This window comes from Malaclemys terrapin, chromosome 5, assembly GCF_027887155.1.
Source record: "Malaclemys terrapin pileata isolate rMalTer1 chromosome 5, rMalTer1.hap1, whole genome shotgun sequence".
Taxonomy (NCBI): domain Eukaryota; kingdom Metazoa; phylum Chordata; order Testudines; family Emydidae; genus Malaclemys; species Malaclemys terrapin.
In genome coordinates this window covers 1502391-1524047 of record NC_071509.1, presented here as the reverse complement: position 1 = coordinate 1524047, position 21657 = coordinate 1502391, and the positions used below count along the sequence as shown (strand labels likewise).

The 21657-nt window shown below is 56.5% G+C and overlaps 1 protein-coding gene across 1 annotated transcript in view; it reads right to left on the bottom strand.

The window, feature by feature from the left end:
• Nucleotides 1-17857, bottom strand: part of LOC128838261 (retinol dehydrogenase 13-like) — a 32220-nt gene extending 14363 nt beyond the window's left edge. Inside the window, exons 1-2 of the mRNA XM_054030306.1 lie at nt 17539-17857; nt 6001-6240 (exon numbers count right to left, since the gene is read on the bottom strand). Coding sequence (XP_053886281.1) covers nt 6001-6240; nt 17539-17695 — 397 coding nt within the window. The 5' untranslated portion in view covers nt 17696-17857. The remainder of the gene's footprint in view (nt 1-6000; nt 6241-17538) is intronic.
• Nucleotides 17858-21657: the final 3800 nt, after the last annotated feature.

The window sequence follows — 21657 nt, the reverse complement described above, 5'->3', positions numbered from 1 at the left end:
TAGTGCCAGTATATCTTTTTTGAAATGAGGAGACCACATCTGTACGCAGTATTCGAGATGTGGGCGTACCATCGATTTATATAAGGGCAATAATATATTCTCAGTCTTATTCTCTATCTCCTTTTTAATGATTCCTAACATCCTGTTTGCTTTTTTGACTGCCTCTGCACACTGCGTGGACATCTTTAGAGAACTATCCACGATGACTCCAAGATCTTTTTCCTGACTTGTTGTAGCTAAATTAGCCCCCATCATATTGTATGTATAGTTGGGGTTATTTTTTCCAATGTCCATTACTTTACATTTATCCACATTAAATTTCATTTGCCATTTTGTTGCCCAATCACTTAGTTTTGTGAGATCTTTTTGAAGTTTGTCACAGTCTGCTTTGGTCTTAACTGTCTTGAGCAATTTAGTATCATCTGCAAACTTTGCCACCTCACTGTTTACCCTTTTCTCCAGATCATTTATGAATAAGTTGAATAGGATTGGTCCGAGGACTGACCCTTGGGGAACACCACTAGTTACCCCTCTCCATTCTGAGAATTTACCATTAATTCCTACCCTTTGTTCCCTGTCTTCTAACCAGTTCTCAATCCATGAAAGGACCTTCCCTTTTATCCCATGACAGCTTAATTTACATAAGAGCCTTTGGTGAGGGACCTTGTCAAAGGCTTTCTGGAAATCTAAGAACACTATGTCCACTGGATCCCCCTTGTCCACATGTTTGTTGAACCCTTCAAAGAACTCTAATAGATTTGTAAGACACAATTTCCCTTTACAGAAACCATGTTGACTATTGCTGAACAGTTTATGTTTTTCTATGTGTCTGACAATTTTATTCTTAACTATTGTTTCGACTAATTTGCCCGGTACTGACATTAGACTTACCGGTCTGTAATTGCCGGGATCACCTCTAGAGCCCTTTTTAAATATTGGCGTTACATTAGCTAACTTCTAGTAATAGAATGACCAGGGAGATTGAAGTATTCACTTACTGGCTTTAACGCTTCAATCTCCCTGGTCATTCTATTACAGATTTAAAAGTCACTATCATTGAACAAAAAAAACTTCAGAAACAGACTTCAAAGAGAAACAGCAGAACTAAAATTCATTTGCAAATTTAACACCATTAATCTGGGCTTGAATAGGGACTGGGAGTGGCTGGCTCATTACAGAAGCAGTTTTTCCTCTCCTGGAATTGACACCTCCTCATCTATTATTGGGAGTGGACTACATCCACCCTGATTGAATTTGCCCTGTCAACACTGGTTCTCCACTTGCGAAGTAACTCCTTGCTCTCCATGGGTCAGTATCTAATGCCTGCATCTGGAACTTTCACTCTATGCATCTGAAGAAGTGAGGTTTTTACCCACGAAAGCTTATGCCCAAATAAATCTGTTAGTCTTTAAGGTGCCACCAGACTCCTTGTTGTTTTTTTAAGGGTAAGTGGATATTCCAGGACAGCAGGGACCCAGGCAACTCTGGAGATAATGGGCCTTGCTGAGCTCAGGAGGAGAAATGCCTCCATTTTGCTGAGTAACTTTTCCTAGTCGAGTCTTTCCTGCTTCGGTGGAGGATGCTTTGCACCCTGTTGCAACACGAGCGCTCTACAGCAGACGCCCATCCAACCTCCAGGCTCTGAGGGCTGTGTTTCTGGATTGGGGTGCTTGGAAGTGCCCACGGGGCATGTTAGAAGGTCCAAAATGGGCAGATGTTTGTGGGCATGGAGCTGAGAGTTTCAGTAGATGCATGAAGCAAAACTATCTCAGCAACAATAAGGATGACTCAAGCTCTGTCCTGGCAGATTTTCCGTAGGGTAGGACTGGAATGGGAGGGAACGGGAAGGCATACCTCAGGAGACCCTTCCAGAACAGCAGGAAGGCATCTCCCATCTCTCTCACACACACCTAAGCAGACAAAGGAACCAGCCCTTTGACTTTGGGGGGATCCGGACCTGAGAATTTGGTCCCCCTGTTGCTGGGAACGTGTGGTGAGGATTTTACCTTGAATCAAGTCTAGCTTGTTAAGTTTTAGCTACTAGGAAGATTTTTATCTTTATTTCTCTTGTGCCCATTTCTGACGGTAATGCCTTACACTTGCACTCACTTCAAACCTACCTCTTTGGAGCGAAATAAACTTCTTGTATTTTTAATCTAAACTAACCCAGTGTTGTGTTTTAACTGAGCTGTTTGGGTAACTCCAGTTAAATCAGCGACTGCTGGATACTGACCCTCTACTGTCTGAGCTGCCCCGGAGAGGGCTGGACGCAGTGGCGTAGCCAGGTTCTAAGTGCAGGGGGAGCAAACATAAAAAAGATGCCCCCCTTGGCTCCTCTTCTGGCCACGCCCCCCCTTGGCTCCTCCTCCGGCTGCTCCGCGCCCCCCCCCCTTGGCTGGCTCCTCCGGCCGCACCGCGTCCCTCCCCCCTTGGCTCCTCCAGCCACGCTGCGGCCATGCTGCACCCCCCCTCGGAGGGACTCGGGCCGGGGGGAGGGGGCCGGGTGCAGCCTGGCCTGGCCAAGGACGTTTTTAGGTGCGGTCGGAGGGGGGGAGAAGAGGCGAGAAAGTTTCACGCACCCCCAGGCGGGACTCATCAGCTGCCGACCGACCTCGGAGGAAGTCATGACACCGCGCCGGGCGGCCGCCGGGGGAGGGGGAGGGGAGAGGCGCGCGGGAAGCTCCAGGCGGCCTGGAGTCTCGGATGTGATGTGAGCGAGGAGCGGACGGTCGGTCCCTGACCCCCCCCCCCAGACACGCCGCTCATTGGCTCATTGGGTCCGCGCTTACCTGGCTGCCCAGGTGCCTCTGATGAGCGACCTCCTCCTCCCCCACAGCACCAGGCAGGGCCGGCTCCAGGCACCAGCCCACCAAGCATGTGCTTGGGGCGGTGCCTGGAGGGGGGGCGGCGCGGCGGGACGCTCCGGCCCGAGAGTGGGGCCGCGACTGGGCTCGCTGCCCTCCCCCGGGTGCTCCAGCCGGTCGGGGAGACGGGCCCCGGCCAGGCTCGCCGCCCTCCCCACAGCGCTCCGGCCGGTCAGGGAGAGCGGGGCCCCGGCCGGGCGTGCCAGCCAGTCAGGGAGAGCGGAGAACCGCGGCGGGCTCGCCGCCCTCCCCCTAGCGCTCTGGCCACCAGGGAGTGGAGAGCCCCAGCCGGGCTCTCCGCCCTCCCCCCGGCGCTCTGGCCGCCAGGGACTCTCCGCCCTGCTCCCGGCGCTCTGGCCGCCGGGGGCTCTCTGCCCTCCCCCCGGCGCTCTGGCCACCAGGGAGAGCAGAGAGCCCCAGCCGGGCTCTCCGCCCTCCCCTGCCGCGTTGGGGGGGAGGGGGGCGGCGCGTGGCTTTTCTGCCTAGGGTGGCAAAAAAGCCAGAGCCAGCCCTGGCACCAGGGCGCCCAGCTCCTGCTGATTCCCGCTGAGTCCAGCGCGACCTAGGAGCAGGTTCCCCACGGGGAACGGAGTCTGTGGCTCAGGCGGGGAGCTTCCAGCTCGTCTCCCCCTGGGCTGGGAGCAAGTGCCGGGCTCGCCGTCCCTCCTCCCCAGCAGGGGCTCAGGTGGAGAGGGCTCGCTGGGGCTGCTGGCTCCCCCCGGCGGAGCAGCAGGCGCAGCCTTCGGGGGGGGGGGCGGAGGGCTCCTCATGGCGGAGGTTGGGGGAGAGCCCCACGGCTCCGGCTGCGTTCCGGGAGTGGGGCCGCAGGGACGGGGGTGGCTGCACACCCCAGCTTGTAGCAGGTGTCCCCGCCCCACCCAGGGGGGCGGGCTGGCTGACGGACGGGGCAGATGTCCTGCCTTCAGCCCTCTGCCGCGCAACTCTGCCCGCCTCAGCCTGCGCGGGACCCGCTCCCCGCGTGACCGGGCAGCCCCCTTACAGAGACCAAGCAGCCGGTCCATCCCCCTGCGGGCGGCGCTGCTCAGGGGGCACTTTGCCCCCCACCGCCCGGAGAGCTGGAGCAGCAGCAGCACCTGTGCCCGGGGAGCGGCAGCGCCTCCTCCCGGTCCTCACTTTCTTCTCCCGCGCTCCGAGCCGGGCGCCCCGCTGCAGCCCCTCCACGCCGCGAAGCCGCCGGCGCTCTGCCTAGTGCCGGAATGTCTTGAGCTGCCGCCACAGCAGCTTCCCCCCTCCCGCCGCCGAGCCGCGCCGCGCCGGGAGCCACAGCTCCGGCAGCCGCTTTTTAAAAATGTGCTGAGGGGAAGTGACTGCTTCCCCTGCACCCCACTAGCTACGCTACTGGCTGGACGGTGCAGAACACACGATTTGGGGAAAATCCGGGATTGGGAGTGACCCTGTAGGTAGTGACCAAGGCTGGTGGAAGCCAGAGGGTGGCTGGTGTGTTGCTGCCTGGCTCAGAGGTGCTGGACCAGGGCTGTAGCTATGCACAGAGCTACAGCAGCAAAGCATTGTGAGGGACCCAAGGCTGCAGAGCAGATGGTGCACAACCCCTCACTGGTCTGGACTGCACCCCCAACGTGACACCTTCTCTTTAGGCTTAGAGTCTTAGCCTCCATTAACAAACTCTTTCTTTCTTTCTAGTACTTGCCCTGCCAATTTTGTGGCCTGTTGTCTTCGCCATCTAACAGCCCTGGCCACGGTTTGCAAGATCCTACATTTCTTTACACTTCTTCTTCAAGGCTACAGACTCTGGCACTGCCTTACCGATTCCAGCCCATGTCTCCCCACTTTCTTTGTGAACTCGGACGGCCTGCCTTGACCTACTCCCCAGCACGTCCACACCTTATCAAACTCCGGGGCGATCTGGATGGGGGGGATGAGGGGATTCCTTAGCTCAGAGATTTCTACCATTCTAGGCCACAACTCCTAGAGTGGGCACCCATCAAATCAGCGGTCGGGGTGCCTGGTGGTGTGCCGGAGTCAGCTGCAGCCGCAGAGAACGCAGGGTGCTGATCCCGCAGGCCGCGATGGCCGGCGTAAAGAAGGCCCACAGGCTCAGCGCAGCGGGGAAGGCGCGCGGCCAGGTTTCTTGTCGCCAAAGCGTGAGCCTAGCACCCGATACGAGCTGCAGGTGCACTAGCACGAGTACGCTCGCCACAACGAGACCAGCTCAGTCAGGACACCAGGGCCTGCCCCTAGACCAGCACAAAGACCCCCCCTCCTGTGACTTCTCCTTTTCTACCGGGATACGAGCAGGGGCCGTGGGACACCCTACTGCTTTTGGTTATTATCCTGCACCTTCGAGCAAAACATCCCCCTCCAGTCTCCTGTTGGTCCCTCCTCATCTTACGCGGGTCGGGGTGTCCCTGGCCCAGCTCCCAGGAATGTGTTCAGGCCATGACTCTGGTGCTGCTGCACCATGCTCCCCAGTCAGGAATGCGCTGACTTGGGGCTGGTTAATACCTGCCCCGCCCAGGCCTACTCTGCTTCACCGTCCCTTGTTCATACAGTCAGTTATGCCAAGGGCTCCAGCAAGGCCTACAGGGAGTTCTGCAGGCAGGGGTTGGGCAGACGTGGCTGGCATGTGGGCACAGGGGAGGGGGGTTCCGCCAGCAGGGGCTGGGCAGACGTGGCTGGCGTGTGGGCACAGGGGAGGGGGGTTCCGCAGGCAGGGGCTGGGCAGACGTGGCTGGCGTGTGGGCACAAGGGAGGGGGGTTCTGCAGGCAGGAGCTGGGCAGACGTGGCTGGCGTGTGGGCACAGGGGAGGGGGGTTCTGCAGGCAGGGGCTGGGCAGACGTGGCTGGCGTGTGGGCACAGGGGAGGGGGGTTCTGCAGGCAGGGGCTGGGCAGACGTGGCTGGCATGTGGCACAGGGGAGGGGGGTTCCGCAGGAAGGAGCTGGGCAGACGTGGCTGGCGTGTGGCACAGGGCAGGGGGGATCTGCTGGCAGGGGCTGGGCAGACGTGGCTGGCGTGTGGCACAGGGCAGGGGGGTTCTGCTGGCAGGAGCTGGGCAGACGTGGCTGGCGTGTGGCACAGGGCAGGGGGGATCTGCTGGCAGGGGCTGGGCACACTCTGCTGAAGGCCTGTCCCCATCCCTACGCGACGCCACCAACCTGCGACTCCGGCGTTATTGACCAGGATGTCCAGTCGCTTCTCCTCCTGCCGGATCTGCTTGGCAAAGCGCCGGACGGAGGCCATGTTGCTGATGTCCACAATCCTCAGAAGCACGTTTGGGTTCCCGGTGGCCCTCTGGATTTCCTCCACCGCCGCCTGCCCCCGCTCTCTGCTGCGGCAGGCGAGGATGGTGCGGGCGTTCCTACGGGCCAGGTCCAAGGCCACGTATTTCCCGATCCCTGTGGACACAGGCCCGCGTCACATGGTGACGCTCTAACTTCCCCTTCTCCCTCCAGAACTCAGCCCCTTTGTCTGCCCCAGTGCCCGACATCGCTCTGCCGCGCCCCTGCCAACATCCGCCCCCTCCCCGGTCACTCGAGAGCGAGCAGGTGGGGGACACGCCGCAGGGGTATCGCAGAAGAACTGGGTTTGCAGGAGGGTTGAAAGGAGGGGCCGGGGCAGGGGGCAGGAAGGAGAGGGAGCCCGGGGGAAGCAGACAGGTAGGAGCAGAGGCTTCCAGCAGCGGCCAGGCTGGAGCAATGGCAGCTGGTGTCCTGCAGACCCCAAGGTGACCACGGGAGGTGGTGGGGAAGGGGCAGCCTGGGGGAGATTCGTAGGAGGGCAGGACGTGCTTAGGGAGGCAAGTGGGGCAGAGCAGCCTCAGGGGCTCTCTGGGGTGGGCAGTTGGAGAGGAGGAGGACGGGAGATAGGGAAGGGTCTGGGAGACGGTATTAGCCGCAGCGAGGGAAGGAAAAAGCCAAGGCCTCAGAACACAAGATATGGGCGAAAGTTGGGCCCTGGATGCCCTGCCCGTAGGAACAGCCTCCCCCAGGCCCAGCGGCAGGGCTGGCTGCTAAGACGGGCCAAGCAGTGGCGCTGATCGACTCGCACTGCATGGAGCAGTCAGAGCATAGGTGCCGACTCCGTGGATGCTCCGGGGCTGTAGCACCCTTGGGGAAAAATTAGTGGGTGCTCTGCACCCACTGGCAGCCAAGTTCCCTGCCCCACCTCCCCTCCCCTCCTCCGCCTCCTCCCCTGAGCGCGCCGCATCCCCATTCCTCCGCCTAGCTCCCAGCGCTTCCCACCCGGCTGCCGCCAAACAGCTGTTTGGCAGCGTTAGCACGCCCCGGGAGGGAAGGGGAGGAGGCGGGGCCGGGGCGGGGATTTGGGAAAGGGGTTGGAATGGGAGTTGGGAGGGGGCGGGGTTTCATGGAAGGGGTGGACTGGGGGCGGGGCCAGGGGTGGAGTGGGGGTCGAGCACCCAGAGGAAAGCAGGGAAGTCGGCACCTATGGGAGGACGCCTCTGACCCAAGGAGCAGAGGGGTCTCAGTGCTGGCTCTGGGGACCTGGGCCCCCTGCCTATCCTGCCTGCGAGGGGCAGCACTCAGCTCCATGGGGCCTGGGCTCAGTGCGGGGAGGGGGAGAGTGGCCAGACGGGGCCCCGGAGGGGCTGAGGGCTGGGGAGAGGACGGCCAGACGGGACCCCGGGGTGGGGGGAGAGGATGGCCAGACAGGGCTCCAGGGGAAAAGGATTGCTAGATGGGGGCCTGGGGGGCTGAAGGGGGGAGAGGATGGACAGAGAGGGCTCCGGGGGAGGAGGGAGGGGAAGAGGACAGCCAGACGGGGCCCTGGGGGGCGGGGAAGAGGACAGCCAGATGGGGCCCCGGGGGACAAGGGCAGGGAGAGGATGGCCGGACGGGGTCTCGGGAAGGGGGGGGGGTTTCACTATGTGGGTATTCACTGCGTGACCTGAACTTTACTTGTCTTCTCTCCCTCAACCATTCTGCCTCGCCGCACTCACTGCCTGCCCCCCCGCCCCCGCGCCTCTCCCTGCCCCGGCTCCTCACTCAACGCCTCCGGCGCACCCCAGCCCGCAGCTGCCCAAACCTCCCTCCTCAAACCCCCCTGCTGGGCCCGGCATGAGGCAATTGCTGGAGGGCAGCCAGCCCCCTCACCCCCCATTCTGCTGCCAGTGAGCTTGCCCCACGCCCGTCCCCGCTGTCCCGGGCCGTGCTCAGCGCCTGCTGGACGGGGTGTCGAACGGTGGCGGGGGGACATGCTGTATCAGTGGCATGATGGCCGGGGCGTCCCCTCCTCTCGGCACTCACAGGCTCAGGCGGGTCGGGGGAGGGCAGAGCAGGTTGGTGGCTGCTCCACGGAGGGTCTCTCAGATTTGGCAATCAGACGGGGGGGTGGTCCCCTTCCCACCCGCTGCCCATGGGGCTCCAAGCTTCCCGGAGGGCCAAAGGGGGCAGAGGTCCAGAGACAGGGGTGGGGGGCGATGTGCCCCTGGTGTTATCTGGACCGGTGATCTGCGAGGTCACTCCAATCCTCGACTCTGGGAGGCAGCCTGACCCTGCTCACTGTGAGATCCCCCACTCCTGGGCTGTTCACGCACAGCCTCTCGCATGTAAACTGCTCCTTGGATTCTGCAAGCGAATGACACTAGCCAATATCTCCGGTCCCAGACGCAACCCTTCCAGTGTCCAGTTATGCCCGCTGGACGCTGCAAGCTTATATGAGTTCGTCAATTTAACAAAGAAATTGATATGTTCCAGGCTTGTTATCCCAAGGAGAGTCTCTGACACACTGCAAACCAAACACACTGCGTGACGTAGAACAAACACATTTATTAAAGTATCAGAGGGGTAGCCGTGTTAGTCTGAATCTGTAAAAAGCAACAGAGGGTCCTGTGGCACCTTTGAGACTAACAGAAGTATTGGGAGCATAAGCTTTCGTGGGTAAGAACCTCACTTCTTCAGATGCAAGTCTTGCATCTGAAGAAGCGCGGTTCTTACCCGTGAAAGCTTATGCTCCCAATACTTCTGTTAGTCTCAAAGGTGCCACAGGACCCTCTGTTACATTTATTAAAGATAGATTTAGTGATTATAAGTCAAAGCACAAGAAGTCAGATTTGGTCAAATGAAACAAAAGCAAACACATTCTAAGCTGATCTGAACACTTTCAGCACCCTTACAAACATAGATGCTTCTCACCACAGGCTGGCTGGTTGCCCTTCAGCCAGGCTCTCCCCTTTGATCAGCGCTTCTGTCGCTTGGTGGGGGTGTCTGTAGATGGAGGTGGAAGAGAGAGGAAGAGCATGGCAAACGTCTCTCCCTTTTATCATGTTCCTTCTTCCCTCTTGGCTTTGCCTCCCCCCCCCTCAGAGTCAGATGAGCATTACCTCATCGCAGTCCCAAACTGACCAAGGGAAGGGGGGTGACTCATTTGAGAGTCCAACAGATCCTTTGTTGCTGCCTAGGCCAGTGTCCTTTGTTCCTGTGAGGCTGGGCTGGGTTTGTCCCATACATGCCCTGATGAGGTGTGAACTGCCCCTCTGCTCTTGGAGAGTTTTGTCTGGGCTTATTTTAAGCCATAAGGACACATTTTCAGCTTCATAACTATAGACATGAAATTACAACCTATAACAACGATTACTATAACATCTCTAGAACAACAATTCTCTGTGCATCAGGAGCCTTCCGAAGACACTCAACATGACAAACTTTGCATTGGACACCCCACAAGCATATTATAAGGACAAACATGGGGGTGCAGAGAGTTTCCCCAAGGTACACAACGTCACAAGGGTGGCTGCTCCACGGAGGGTCTCTTGAATTCGGCAATCAGCCGTAGGGGTCCCCTCCCCACCTGCTGCCCGTGGAGGCTCCAAGCTTCCCGGAGGGCCAAAGGATGCAGAAGTCCAGAGGGGGGGGTGAGGACAGAGCCTCTGGGGCTGGGAGTTGGGGGCAGGGAAAGTGACCTGGTCCTGCTCCGTTCTGGTTTCTGACTCCTGGCTCCAACTGCTGGCTGCAGCTCTGACCCTTTGGCTGAGGCTTTGGCTTCTGACTCCAGTTCTGCCCTTCAGTTTGGCCCCCCAGCTCTGACACCAGCTTCACCCTGGGACTGACGCCTGAATCCACACTTGGCATTTCTCTGGGCTTCCACCACAGGCGCCAGGCAAGGTCCTGCTCCACCCCTAGGTAGGCTGCCAAGGCCCTGGCCGCTTGCAGTTCGAGCACCCAGAAAAGACCAGACGTAGGAAGGGTGCAGGCTGAATGACGTGGAGGTCTCTTCTGGAACTACCACAGCAGGAGCCCTGCACCCATAGGTGCCGACTCTGTGGGTGCTCCAGCCCTGGAGGCGGGGCGGGAGTGGGGGCTTAAAATAAATAAATGAATGGAGATATCCTAGAACTGGAAGGGACCTTGAAAAGTCATCAAGTCCAGCCCCCTGGACTCAGTACTGATTTTGTCCCAGATCCCTAAGTGGCCCCCTCCAGGACTGAACTCACAACCCTCGGTTTAGCAGGCCAATGCTCAAACCACTGAGCTATCCCTCCCACCAAGGGCAACCAACTAACAGAACGAGGGCAGGAAAAGCCGTGCATCAGCCAACCCCTGTTGAACCGGCTCCTTCTGCCAGACCCCGAGCCAACACAGAGTGACCACGTTCCGCCCCAGCTCTCCGCCGATGAAACGGACCGGCGCCGAACTCCAGGACTCTACCTGTACTGTGGGGAATCCAGGCATTTTGCAGTGGGTTGCCCAGCCAAGAACCTCTGCCCCAGACAACTCCAGGACCCAGGTCCAGCAGCAGGGCCGGAGCTGGGTCAGTACCTCACTCCACCACACCGTGAGCCACCCCGCTGGAATCCTAACACCCCTAACCAGAGCACCACTCCACTTCGTCTGACCTCCCTTTCAGCACCCTGCAATGCCCAGCCTCCGCTTGGAGGCATTGGTCGACTCGGGCACAGCTGGTAGCTTCATTGATCAAGAAATTGTCAAGGGTCATCGGCTTCCTCCCCCCGCCCCTCAGGACTCCCCTCAGCTCGTTCAGACAATCGAGGGGTCACTTCTCTCTTCGGGGCCCATCACCTATCAAACAGCACCTCTGGAGGCCATCACCAGCAGCGGCCACGGGGAATCATGCAGTTCAGGGTGATCGGTGCCCCGCAGTCACCAGTTGTCCTTGGTGCCCCTTGGCTTGTCGCCCATGACTCCCTAATCGGCTGGTAATCACTGCTCACTGCAGTGCCAACGAGAATGCCTCCCGAGCCCCCGTCCACAGTCGGCCATGCTCTGTGGTTCACGCCAAGCCCCGAGACTCCAGGAAAGGCAAGCAGCAGGCCCAGCCACACCGAAGATTCCTGTCAAATACCTGGAATTTGCCCAGGTGTTTGACAGACTGAAGTCAGACCCCCTACCACCCCACCGCCATACAACTGCCCTGGTGAACTCGGCCCGGGAACATGCATTTACGCTCTCTCTGAGCCACAGCTCCAAGCCCCCTGGGAATAGCTAGAGGAAAACCTGCGGAAGGAATTTAACCTTGGTGCCTCTATATTCTGGTAGCCAAGAAGGATGGTTCTCTCCAACCCTGCATCGAAGACCTGCCACTAAATCAAATCACAGAATGCAATCGGTATCTCCGTCCCCTTATTAATGAGTTCCTGCAGAGACTCCTTTTCACAAACTTAGTCCTGGATGGAGCATATAACGTGGTCAGAATCAGCAAGGGGTGACCCCAAGAGCGCTCTGAACAAAGTACGACCAGTTTAAATATTTGATCGTGCTGTTTGGCCTCTGTAATGCTCCCATTACCTTCCAGCGTTTTACAAATGACATTGTTAGGGATATCCTTGATCAGTTCATGGTCATCTAGAGGACGTTCTCATCTTCTCTGCAAATCAAGAGCTCCGTGACCACTATGTATGTATCGTTCCAGATAGACTTTGTCCGAACGAACTCTGTGCCAAGCCCGAAATGTGTGAATTTGACAAGGACACAGTGGAGTTCCTAGGTTACATCACGTCCCCAGCAGAACTAACCCGGACCTCACAGAAGAGCAGCAACCAGAGTGGAAGGCACCATCTAATGTGCTGGGCAGTCAGCGATTCTTGGGCTTTGCAAATCTTAACAGGCAATTCATTAAGGGGTTTGTTACGCTGCACTCCATATGTTTTATGGAAATATGCTAACGAGTGTGAATAGGATGTAACTGGAATATGCTTCATGCAAAAGGTCTCTTGTGAGGTATCATTACAAAGCTTATAATCTACTGAGTGTGGTCATCCTATTTGTATGAATGTATCACTTGTGTATCTGAAACTAGGAATATAAACTATAACTCTGAGGTACTTTTGTAATTATGCAAAGTGTGGGCCATTAATGGTGGTTTGGAATCTTGATGGCTCCCAGTGACTAGGACAGTTGGTTGTAAATGGCTCTGTTTACTTGCAAACCTTCCTGTGTTTGTGTAAGCCAGCCCAGAAAGAATGGAGGTTGGGGGTCTCACAGGACATGTGATCATGTCACATGATGCTGAAATCCATCTTAAATCTGGTACTTTTCCATTTAGAAGGAGGGGTGGGGACCCAGAGAGACAAAAGATTCCCGCCTTGGGCCAAAGCCATATAAGGGGATAGAACAGAACAAAGGGGGCTGCAGTCATGAGAAATCCCCCAGCTACCACCTGAGCTGGAACAAGGACTGTACCAGGGGAAAGGATTGGGCCCAGACTAGGAAGGAGTCTAGTCTGTGAAAGAAGCTCATTGGAACATCTCTGAGGGTGAGATATTACCTGTAATCAGTTTCTTAACGTATTAGGCTTAGACTTGCATGTTTTTGCTTTAGTTTGCTTGGTGAGTTACTTTGTTCTGTCTGTTATTACTTGAAACCACTTAAATCCTACTTTTTATACTTAATAAAATCACGTTTGTTTATTAGTAAACCCAAAGTAAGTGATTAATACCTGGGGGAGCAAACAGCTGTGCATCTCTCTCTGTCAGTGTTATAGAGGGCGGACAATTTATGAGTTTATCCTGTATAAGCTTTATACAGAGTAAAACGGATTTATTTGGAGTTTGGATCCCATTGGGAACTGGGTGTCTGGGTGCTGGAGATAGGTGATCTGCTGAGCAGTTTTTGGTTAAAGTCTGCAGCTTTGGGGGTGTGAACCAGACCTGGGTCTGTGTTGCAGCAGGCTGGCGTGTCTGGCTCAACAAGGCAGGGTTCTGGAGTCCCAAGCTGGCAGGGAAAACGGGCTCAGAGATAATTCCAGCACATCATGTGACAGTCCCAAGGGGATCTTTGTGACCAAACCCGTCACAGTGGCGGCGTCGAGCAGGGTCAGTGCACAGCTGATTGCTTTGAGACACTGGTGGTGATTTTAAGTGAGTTTTAAGTGTGGTGGCCGGAGAGCAGATGAACTGGTTACTGGTTTGTTATTTTCTGTTTGCTTATTTCAGGTAAGGGAAATAGAGGCAGAAAATTGGCAAAATGGGTGAGAGTGAAGCTCAGAAGAAGCTAGAACTGCACAGGTTGCACATTGCTAAGAAGGAATGCGAGAGCCAGCAAGCCCTGCACTTAAAAGAAAGAAACTGAGGCCCAGAGAGAAGCACAAATAGAGACCCAGAAGCAGGAACTGGCTGTAATGGAGTGGAAGAGTGGGACAGAGACATGGATCCTGGAGGTGGAAGTTGGAGTCCGGGTGACTGCTGCAGTGGGAACAGACCCCAAGGTCTCTGTAGCTGAAAGCAAGCCCAACCTGAGGGGGGGGGCGGGATTTTGCTGTCCAGTGACGGGTCTGTCATAGCTGGTAGCTGTGAGCCCACAGCTGGATCAGGGTCACCTTCCCTTTTGGGGGACACAGGAGTGTCTGACCCAGAGAGGGGAGCCCAGACGGAAGGTAAGGGGGGACAGGAGGGTCTGACCCAGAGAGGGGAGCCCAGACGGAAGGTGAGGGGGGACAGGAGGGTCTGACCCAGAGAGGGGAGCCCAGACGGAAGGTGAGGGGGGACAGGAGGGTCTGACCCAGAGAGGGGAGCCCAGATGGAAGGTAAGGGGGGACAGGAGGGTCTGACCCAGAGAGGGGAGCCCAGACGGAAGGTGAGGGGGGACAGGAGGGTCTGACCCAGAGAGGGGAGCCCAGACGGAAGGTAAGGGGGGACAGGAGGGTCTGACCCAGAGAGGGGAGCCCAGACGGAAGGTGAGGGGGGACAGGAGGGCCTGACCCAGAGAGGGGAGCCCAGACGGAAGGTAAGGGGGGACAGGAGTGTCTGACCCAGAGAGGGGAGCCCAGACGGAAGGTGAGGGGGGACAGGAGGGTCTGCCCACCTTTTGTAGGAAGGCCTGGAGAAGGGTGAAGGATCTGCATCTGAAATGCCAGACCCCTCACCTGTGGATCAGGTTTTAAGGGAACACTGGGGGTCAGATCTCCTGGAAGGGAGAGTCCACCCAGCTGACCTGTTGGGAACAGAGTGGGGTGACCGAGGGGACCTAACAATCCAAAGCACCCCATTGAAAGATGTTGTTCCTGCTATGCTTGTAAGAGATCACACTGTCTTTTCAAGGCATGGGGAGGGAAAACATTGCATTTGGGAAGCTTCACAAGCGGGTGGGGCCCAACACAAAGAGATTCCCGAGGGAGGGGCCGAGGGCAGGAATGGCTGCAGTGCACCCTTTCCTTGCCAAACCCCCAAACACATACCTAACTAGAGAGCCTTCTCCAAAGAGACAGGAGTATCTGTACCTGAACACTACCATGGTACACAAAGGAATTGAAAAATGCAATAGACACTGAACAAACCAAACTGTGTGAACAGAGTCTGTCCGTCATAGATTGGCTGTTAATCTTGTGTCCTTTGCTACTCCACCTCAAAAACCAGTGGGAGAACACTTTAACCTGTCTGGTCATTCAGTGACAGACCTGCGGGTGGCTATATTACAAAAGAAAAACTTCAAAAACAGACTCCAAAGAGAGACTGCAGAGCTAGAATTGATATGCAAACTAGACACAATCAACTCCGGTTTGAATAAGGACTGGGAATGGCTGAGCCATTACAAACATTGACTCTATCTCCCCTTGTAAGTACTCTCACACTTATTATCAAACTGTCTGTACTGGGCTAGCTTGATTATCACTTCAAAAGTTTTTTTTCTCTTAATTAATTGGCCTCTCAGAGTTGGTAAGACAACTCCCACCTGTTTATGCTCTCTGTATGTGTGTATATATATCTCCTCATTATATGTTCCATTCTATATGCATCCGAAGAAGTGGGCTGTAGTCCACGAAAGCTTATGCTCTAATAAATTTGTTAGTCTCTAAGGTGCCACAAGTACTCCTGTTCTTCTTCTTACTCCACCTCTGTGTCAAGACAAAGGTGTTAATACTAATGGGAAACCCTTTGAAGATGTGGGACATACCTCATGCTAGGGGTGGGGATAAGACAGTCCCACAAGCATGTTGCTTTTCAGCTTATACCTGTAAACAGGCTGGAGGCTTGGCACAGCAGCAAAAGCAGAACAGGTCTACGCTGCTGTGTGGAAGGGGAAACTGAGGCACGCCACCTCATGGCATTGGTGGCTAAATGCCAAGACATCTACACTTTGACAGATATTGCTATCTGCATTCCGTTAGCAATACTACACCCCAACCTGTTTTCAGGCACCCGGGGACCAGGAACCCCGAACCTTGCTAGGACACCTATGAATGACATCATAGGCTTTAAAGGTACTGGAAGAGGGGGTGTAACCAGAGACAAACCGGAATTTTACATGGACAGTGGCCAAGTCTCTGGTTGTACGATCAGGAGGAGGGTGCGATGTTGCACTCCATATGTGTTATGAAAATATGCTAATGAGTGTGAATGTGTTGTAAGTGGAATATGTTTTAGGCCAAAGGTTTCTTGTGAGGTATCATTACAAAGCTTATAATCTACTGAGTGTCGTCATCCTATTTGTTTGCACGTATCATTCTTGTATCTGAAGCTAGATCTATAAAGGATAACTGAGGTACAGGGGAAACGGGCTCCGAGGTAATTCCAGTATCGGGGGTAGTACTGTACGAGTGGCTGGCTGTGGCTGCGGCCACCATAACTGGGAGTAACTCACACGCTGGTGGCTGGGTGTGAGCAGACCAGGAGTGTGAAAGCTGCCCAGGCTAGAGAGCGGAGGGGACACCGCTGTTCGTCAGTCCAGATGCCCAGGCAGCCGGTGCGATCCCTGTGGCGTCCCTGTTCCAGGCAGAGAGCAGGTTTCTGGGGCTCACTTCAGTCAACTGGGAAGAGGTTTAAGCTAAACCCCGAGCAGCCTCGTCAGCCCAATCAGCACATGCCCCCGGGGCTTAGCACCGGCCTGGCTTAGAGCCTGGCTGCAGTTAGAGCAGGGCCCCGTCCCGTACGCTCGGGACCTTGGCGGTGTGGCTGGAGCGTCGCTAACAGCCATTTCCCACCGGTGGAGTTCAGAGCCCTGAGCAGGTGCTGCCGGACTAGGCCGTGTCCTTGACAAGGAGTCATTAACCGCAGGGAAAGCCATTGCAGAGGGGAAGGAAGGGGAGGAGAGCAAAGGGGTGTGTGTGTGGGGGGGTATTAACACATTGGTGTAGGGGGAATGATCAGCAAATGGCTTCTCTCCTGGTAGCAATGGGGCTCTGGGGCTAGCGTCAGGCTGGAGAGGAGCAGGGGAAATTGAGGATTACAGAGGATTTGAACAGTCAGCTAAGGGGTGAGAGGCCCCCTGTCCAGTGTGAGCCATCCAGCCCTCCCCACCCCACGCCCTGTGTGAGCCGTCCAGCGATACCCCCCCGCACTGTGTGAGCCGTCCAGCCCTTCCCCCCCCGCCCTGTGTGAGCCGTCCAGCGCTTCCCCCCGCCCTCTGTGAGCCGTCCAGCCCTTCCCCCCCAGCCCTGTGTGAGCCGTCCAACGCTTCCCCCCCAGCCCTGTGTGAGCCGTCCAGCCCTTCCCCCAGCCCTGTGTGAGCCGTCCAGCCCTTCCCCCCCGCCCTGTGTGAGCCGTCCAGCCCTTCCCCTCTGGCAATGCCACGGTAGGAACCAGTTGCGCTCCCCTCCTGTGCTCAGTCTCCCCTGGCCCCATCACCAGCCCCACTGCGCCCTCCTTCCTCTGAACCTCCACCTGCCGGGAGAGGAAGTACTCCCACGCTGCGCTCAGGCATGCAGGGCCTTGTGGGGCCGGAGGCAGAAGCAGCCCCTGCATGCACCTGTACATACACCTGCATGCACACGCAGCCACACGCATGCACACGCAGCCACACGCATGCCCTCCCTGCACTGTTCATTTACATTTCTCTTTTAAGCGACTGATTCCCCCGCAAGCTGGATCCCTCCCGTTCACCTCACACGTCATTGCTGCATTAATCCGGCCCTTAGTAACGCTGTAAAACCCCCTCCCTGCCTGGCAGCAGTGGTGGGTCCCTTTTCCTCTCTGGAAGCCCAGCCATGAGAGGGCACCACGGCCCACTCCCCCGGGCGGGGCGTATTTCTGTCCGGTCTCCCCCTCCCCACAGGCCCAGGGGAGCAGGGCTCGGGAGCCGCAAGGCGCGGGACCCCCAGCCCCCTTCTTCCCCTCTCCCTGCCCAGCTCCACTCCCTGCAGCCCAGCTGCTGCCACTGTGGACAGGGTGTGCCGGGGGAGAGGGATGGATGAGGCTGGTGCCTCCAGCTGCTCCTAGTGAACAGCACCAAGTACTAGCCGCCCCCCCTCCCCCGCTGCACCCAGGTGGCTGGGGCCAGACTCACCGCAGTTGGCTCCTGTGACAATGGCTGTCTTGCCCGTCAGGTCAGTGGGAGACATGCGGGGGAGCCAGGCGCCCCGTCTCCTGGCTCGGAGGAGCAGGGCCAGCACCAGCACACACGCAGCCCAGCCCAGGTGGCTGCCGAAGCAGGAGAGCTCCATAGCAGGCTGCAAACTTCAACTCCTCCGGGATGATCGATGTGGTAAGTTCCCCGGGAGGCTGGCATCAGGAGCAGGGAGTCCGCCCGCCCGCCACACCCCAGGTTGCACTTCCAGCTCCTCAGAGTCTGAAACTTCTGTCACACACTCCTGACTGCCTCTGCCAAGAGGAGAGAGGAATGTCAACTGCCACGCAGGGAGGAGCAAAGGGCAGGCTGATATTGAAACTGAGCACACGCTGCCTGGCTGCAATGCCCGGCCACACCAGCCTCCCTCCTGAGATAATCAGGGCCCGCAGTTTCCCTCTGGGGTGGATTTCTGGCTGGGTCAACCCCCCTGTCTCAGTCAGGGAGCCACAGCCCCCCAGCCCTTCCCCCCGGGGCAATTCCCAACCAACTGACCCCCGGCCCTTCCCCCCAGGGCGATTCCCGGACAATCCACCTCCGTTGGGGAGCCACGGCCCCCCGGCCCTTTTCCCCTGGCCGATTCCCAGACAATCCACCCCCGGCGGGGAGCCACGGACCCCAGCCCTACCCCCCGGGGCAATTCCCAACCAGCTCAACCCTCACTGGGTAGCCACAGACCCTGGCCCTTCCCCCCAGGGTGATTCCCGGACAATCCACCCCAATCGGGGAGCCACAGACCCCCGGCCCTTCACCCCGAGGCAATTCCCAGACAATCCACCCCTGTCGGGGATCCACGGACCCCTGGCCCTTACCCGGGGGCGATTCCCGGACAATCCACCCCCGTCGGGGAGCCACAGACCCTGGTCCTTCCCCCCAGGGTGATTCCCGGACAATCCACCCCCCGTCAGGGACTCATGGACCCCAAGCCCAGTGGGGTAGTGAAGCATACAAATCAGACACTCAAGCGATATCTCTCAAAGGTCTGCCAGGAGGCTTCCCTACGGTGGCCTGATGCCTTACCCCTAATTTTGCTCCGAGTTCGCGCTCTCCCAAAGGGCAGGTTAGGGCTCAGTCCCTTCAAGATTATGTTTGGAAGGGCATGGCCTATGAATGGTACACCGGTTCTGGCAGGGGAGTGGGAGGTAGGCTATGGCTTCTTATCTCAGTACATGTGCTCTCTGTCTGTTGTTCTTTGTTCTCTCCACAGGTATACCAAAGATTTGCAGCCTCTCCCCCTGGATGCCCCTGTCCACTCCCTGCAACCAGGTGACTCCGTTCTCGTTCGTACCTGGAAGGACGAGCCTCTCCAAGAGAAGTGGAAGGGACCCCACACCGTCCTGCTGGTCTCGCACACAGCAGCAAAGGTTGAGGGACACAAAAACTGGATCCATCACTCTCGTCTAAAAGCAGTGCCCGCTCCTGAACGGTGGACCGTCCAGCCTACGGAAAAGACTGCCAGCGACGACCTGGGACTTAAGCTGTTATTCAAAAGACAATAAGGTCTGCTGGGAATGCCCTGTGACCTCTTTGGACAGTCGCAGCGCACTCCCCGTGAAAACTCTGAGCATTGGTTGTGTTTATTTTCACAGGGCCGGCCTAACCTGGTGGCCTGATCCCTTTTGTTTTTAGTCTGCCTGCTATTGGTAATTGTTATTTTGTGGGTATTTGGGGATTTGTAATTGTTAGACCCCAGGGTCACCTGCCAGGAAAAGGTCTGGTGCGAATCAAGCAGTATCCGATCAAAAGGGCAGCCAGAGAGGGATTGCAGGAGACTATAGACCAGTTCCTAAAGTGCGGGGTACTTTGAGAATGCCAGTCAGCTTGGAACACTCTCATCTTGCCCGTACGAAAGCCCAATGGCACATACCGGCTGGTCCAGGACCTGAGGGTGGTTAATGAGCGGGTTAAGACTCTGCACGCCCTTGTTCCAAACCCGTATACACTGTTGGCCTCTATGAGGGGGCAGTACACCCATTTTTTGGTCCTAGATTTAAAGGACGCTTTCTTCACGATTCCAGTCGACACCCAATCTCAGGAGATTTTCTCCTTCGAGTGGGAGGACAAGAGAAGGGTTAGAAAGCAGCTTTGCTGGACAGTGTTGGCCCAGGGATTTAAAAATCCCCCCCCCCCCTTTTCGGCCAGGCCCTGGCCAGAGACTTGGAGGAGTGGGACAATGAGGACAGGGTCCTCCTCCTGCAATATGTGGATGACTTGTTAATTGCTGCTGTGGGTCTAACCCCTTGCCTTAAAGCCACTGTGAGCCTCCTGAACTTTGTTGGACTCCGAGGATATCGGGTAGCACTGAGTAAGGCTCAGATCGCCCTCCCAGAAGTACAGTACTTAGGGTTTCACATAAGACAGGGGGAGCGTCAGCTTTCAAACAAGAAGAAGGAAGCTATCTGTCAAATTCCTATCCCAAGCAATCGTAAATGGCTCAGGGCGTTTCTGGGCATGGCAGGCTTCTGCAGAATATGGATCTGGGCTAAACCCTTGTACGAATGTGTTAAGGGAGCGGATCATGACCCCTTTCACTGGTCCCCAGAAGCCAACAAGGCATTTAAGGTTTTAAAAAAGAAACTGATGGAAGCCCCAGCCCTGGGTCTGCCGGACCGCACTAAGCCGTTCCAGCTGTATGTGCATGAGAGGAAAGGGGTGGCTCTGGGAGTGCTTACTCAGTTATTAGGCACCTGGAAACGTCCTGTGGCATATTTCTCTAAACAACTGGATCAAGTCGCCCAGGGGTGGCCAGCATGTTTACGGGCGGTCGCAGCAACTGCCCTAGTGCTTGGGGAAGCCGAGAAACTGATGCTGGGGGGGATTGTGCAAGTGTATATTCCCCATATGGTCCAAGCCCTGCTGGATACTAAGGGTGGTCTCTGGCTTACACAGGCTCGAGTAGCTCGGTATCAGGCTAAACTTTTAGAAAATCCTAAGTTACTCTACAGGCCTGTCCCTGCCTTAACCCAGCCACCCTGCTACCGGAGACAGAGGAGCAGGAACATGACTGTTTGGAGATCATAGATGCCCAATACTCCAGCCACCCGGACTTAAAAGATCAACCGCTCCCTAATGCAGAGTGTGAGTGGTGCACTGACGGCAGTGGTACTGTTACAAACGGGCAAAGGAGGGCGGGCTATGCTATTGTATCTCTCCACGAAACCGTGGAAGCAGAGGGTTTACCTGCTGGGACATCAGCCCAGCTGGCTGAATTGGTAGCCTTAACCCGTGCACTTGAACTGTCCAAAGGAAAAAGGGTTAACATTTTTACTGATTCCAGATATGCCTTTGGAGTACTACACGCTCATGCAGGTCTGTGGAAGCAGAAAGGAATGCTAACAGCCCAAGGCTCTCCGGTTAAGCATGGGCTTCAAATTCTCCGGCTTTTAGAAGCGGTACAGCTCCCCTCAGCGGTAGCAGTGGTGCACTGCAAGGCTCATCAAAGGGAAGATCAAGATGTGGCTAAGGGTAATGCCAGGGCGGACAGGGAGGCCAAGCGAGCTGCTACCCTGGAACCACAGGAAGCTGAAGATGCCCATATGCATGCCCTCATCCCATCAGTGGGGGAGCTCCCGGCCCCTCAGTACTCTCACGAAGAGAGGAACCTGGCCGACACACTTGGGCTCCAGGAAAAGGAGGGATGGCTCCACTCCACGGAAGGAAAAATCCTCCTACCAAAGAATCTAATACGGCCAGTGCTACAGAAACTACATCAGACCACCCATGCCGGCAAAGAGGGTCTTACCCAGCTTATGAATAAATATTTTCTAACCTCTGGACTTAGACCCCTGGCCTCCCAGGTACAGACTGAATGTCTAGTCTGCCAAAAGAACAACCCTCGACCGGGAGTGTCAGTGCCATCAGCCACTCTGGAACCTACCCCAGGCCCAGGACTGGTTTAGCAAATAGACTTTACTGAGTTCCCCCAGACCCAAGGATTCAGATACCTCCTCGTCTTGGTGGATCGATTCAGCGGATTGCCTGAAGCCTTCCCATGTCGGAATAACACTGCCAAAACGGTGGCTCTTAAATTTGTCAAGGTAATCATTCCCCACTTCGTCC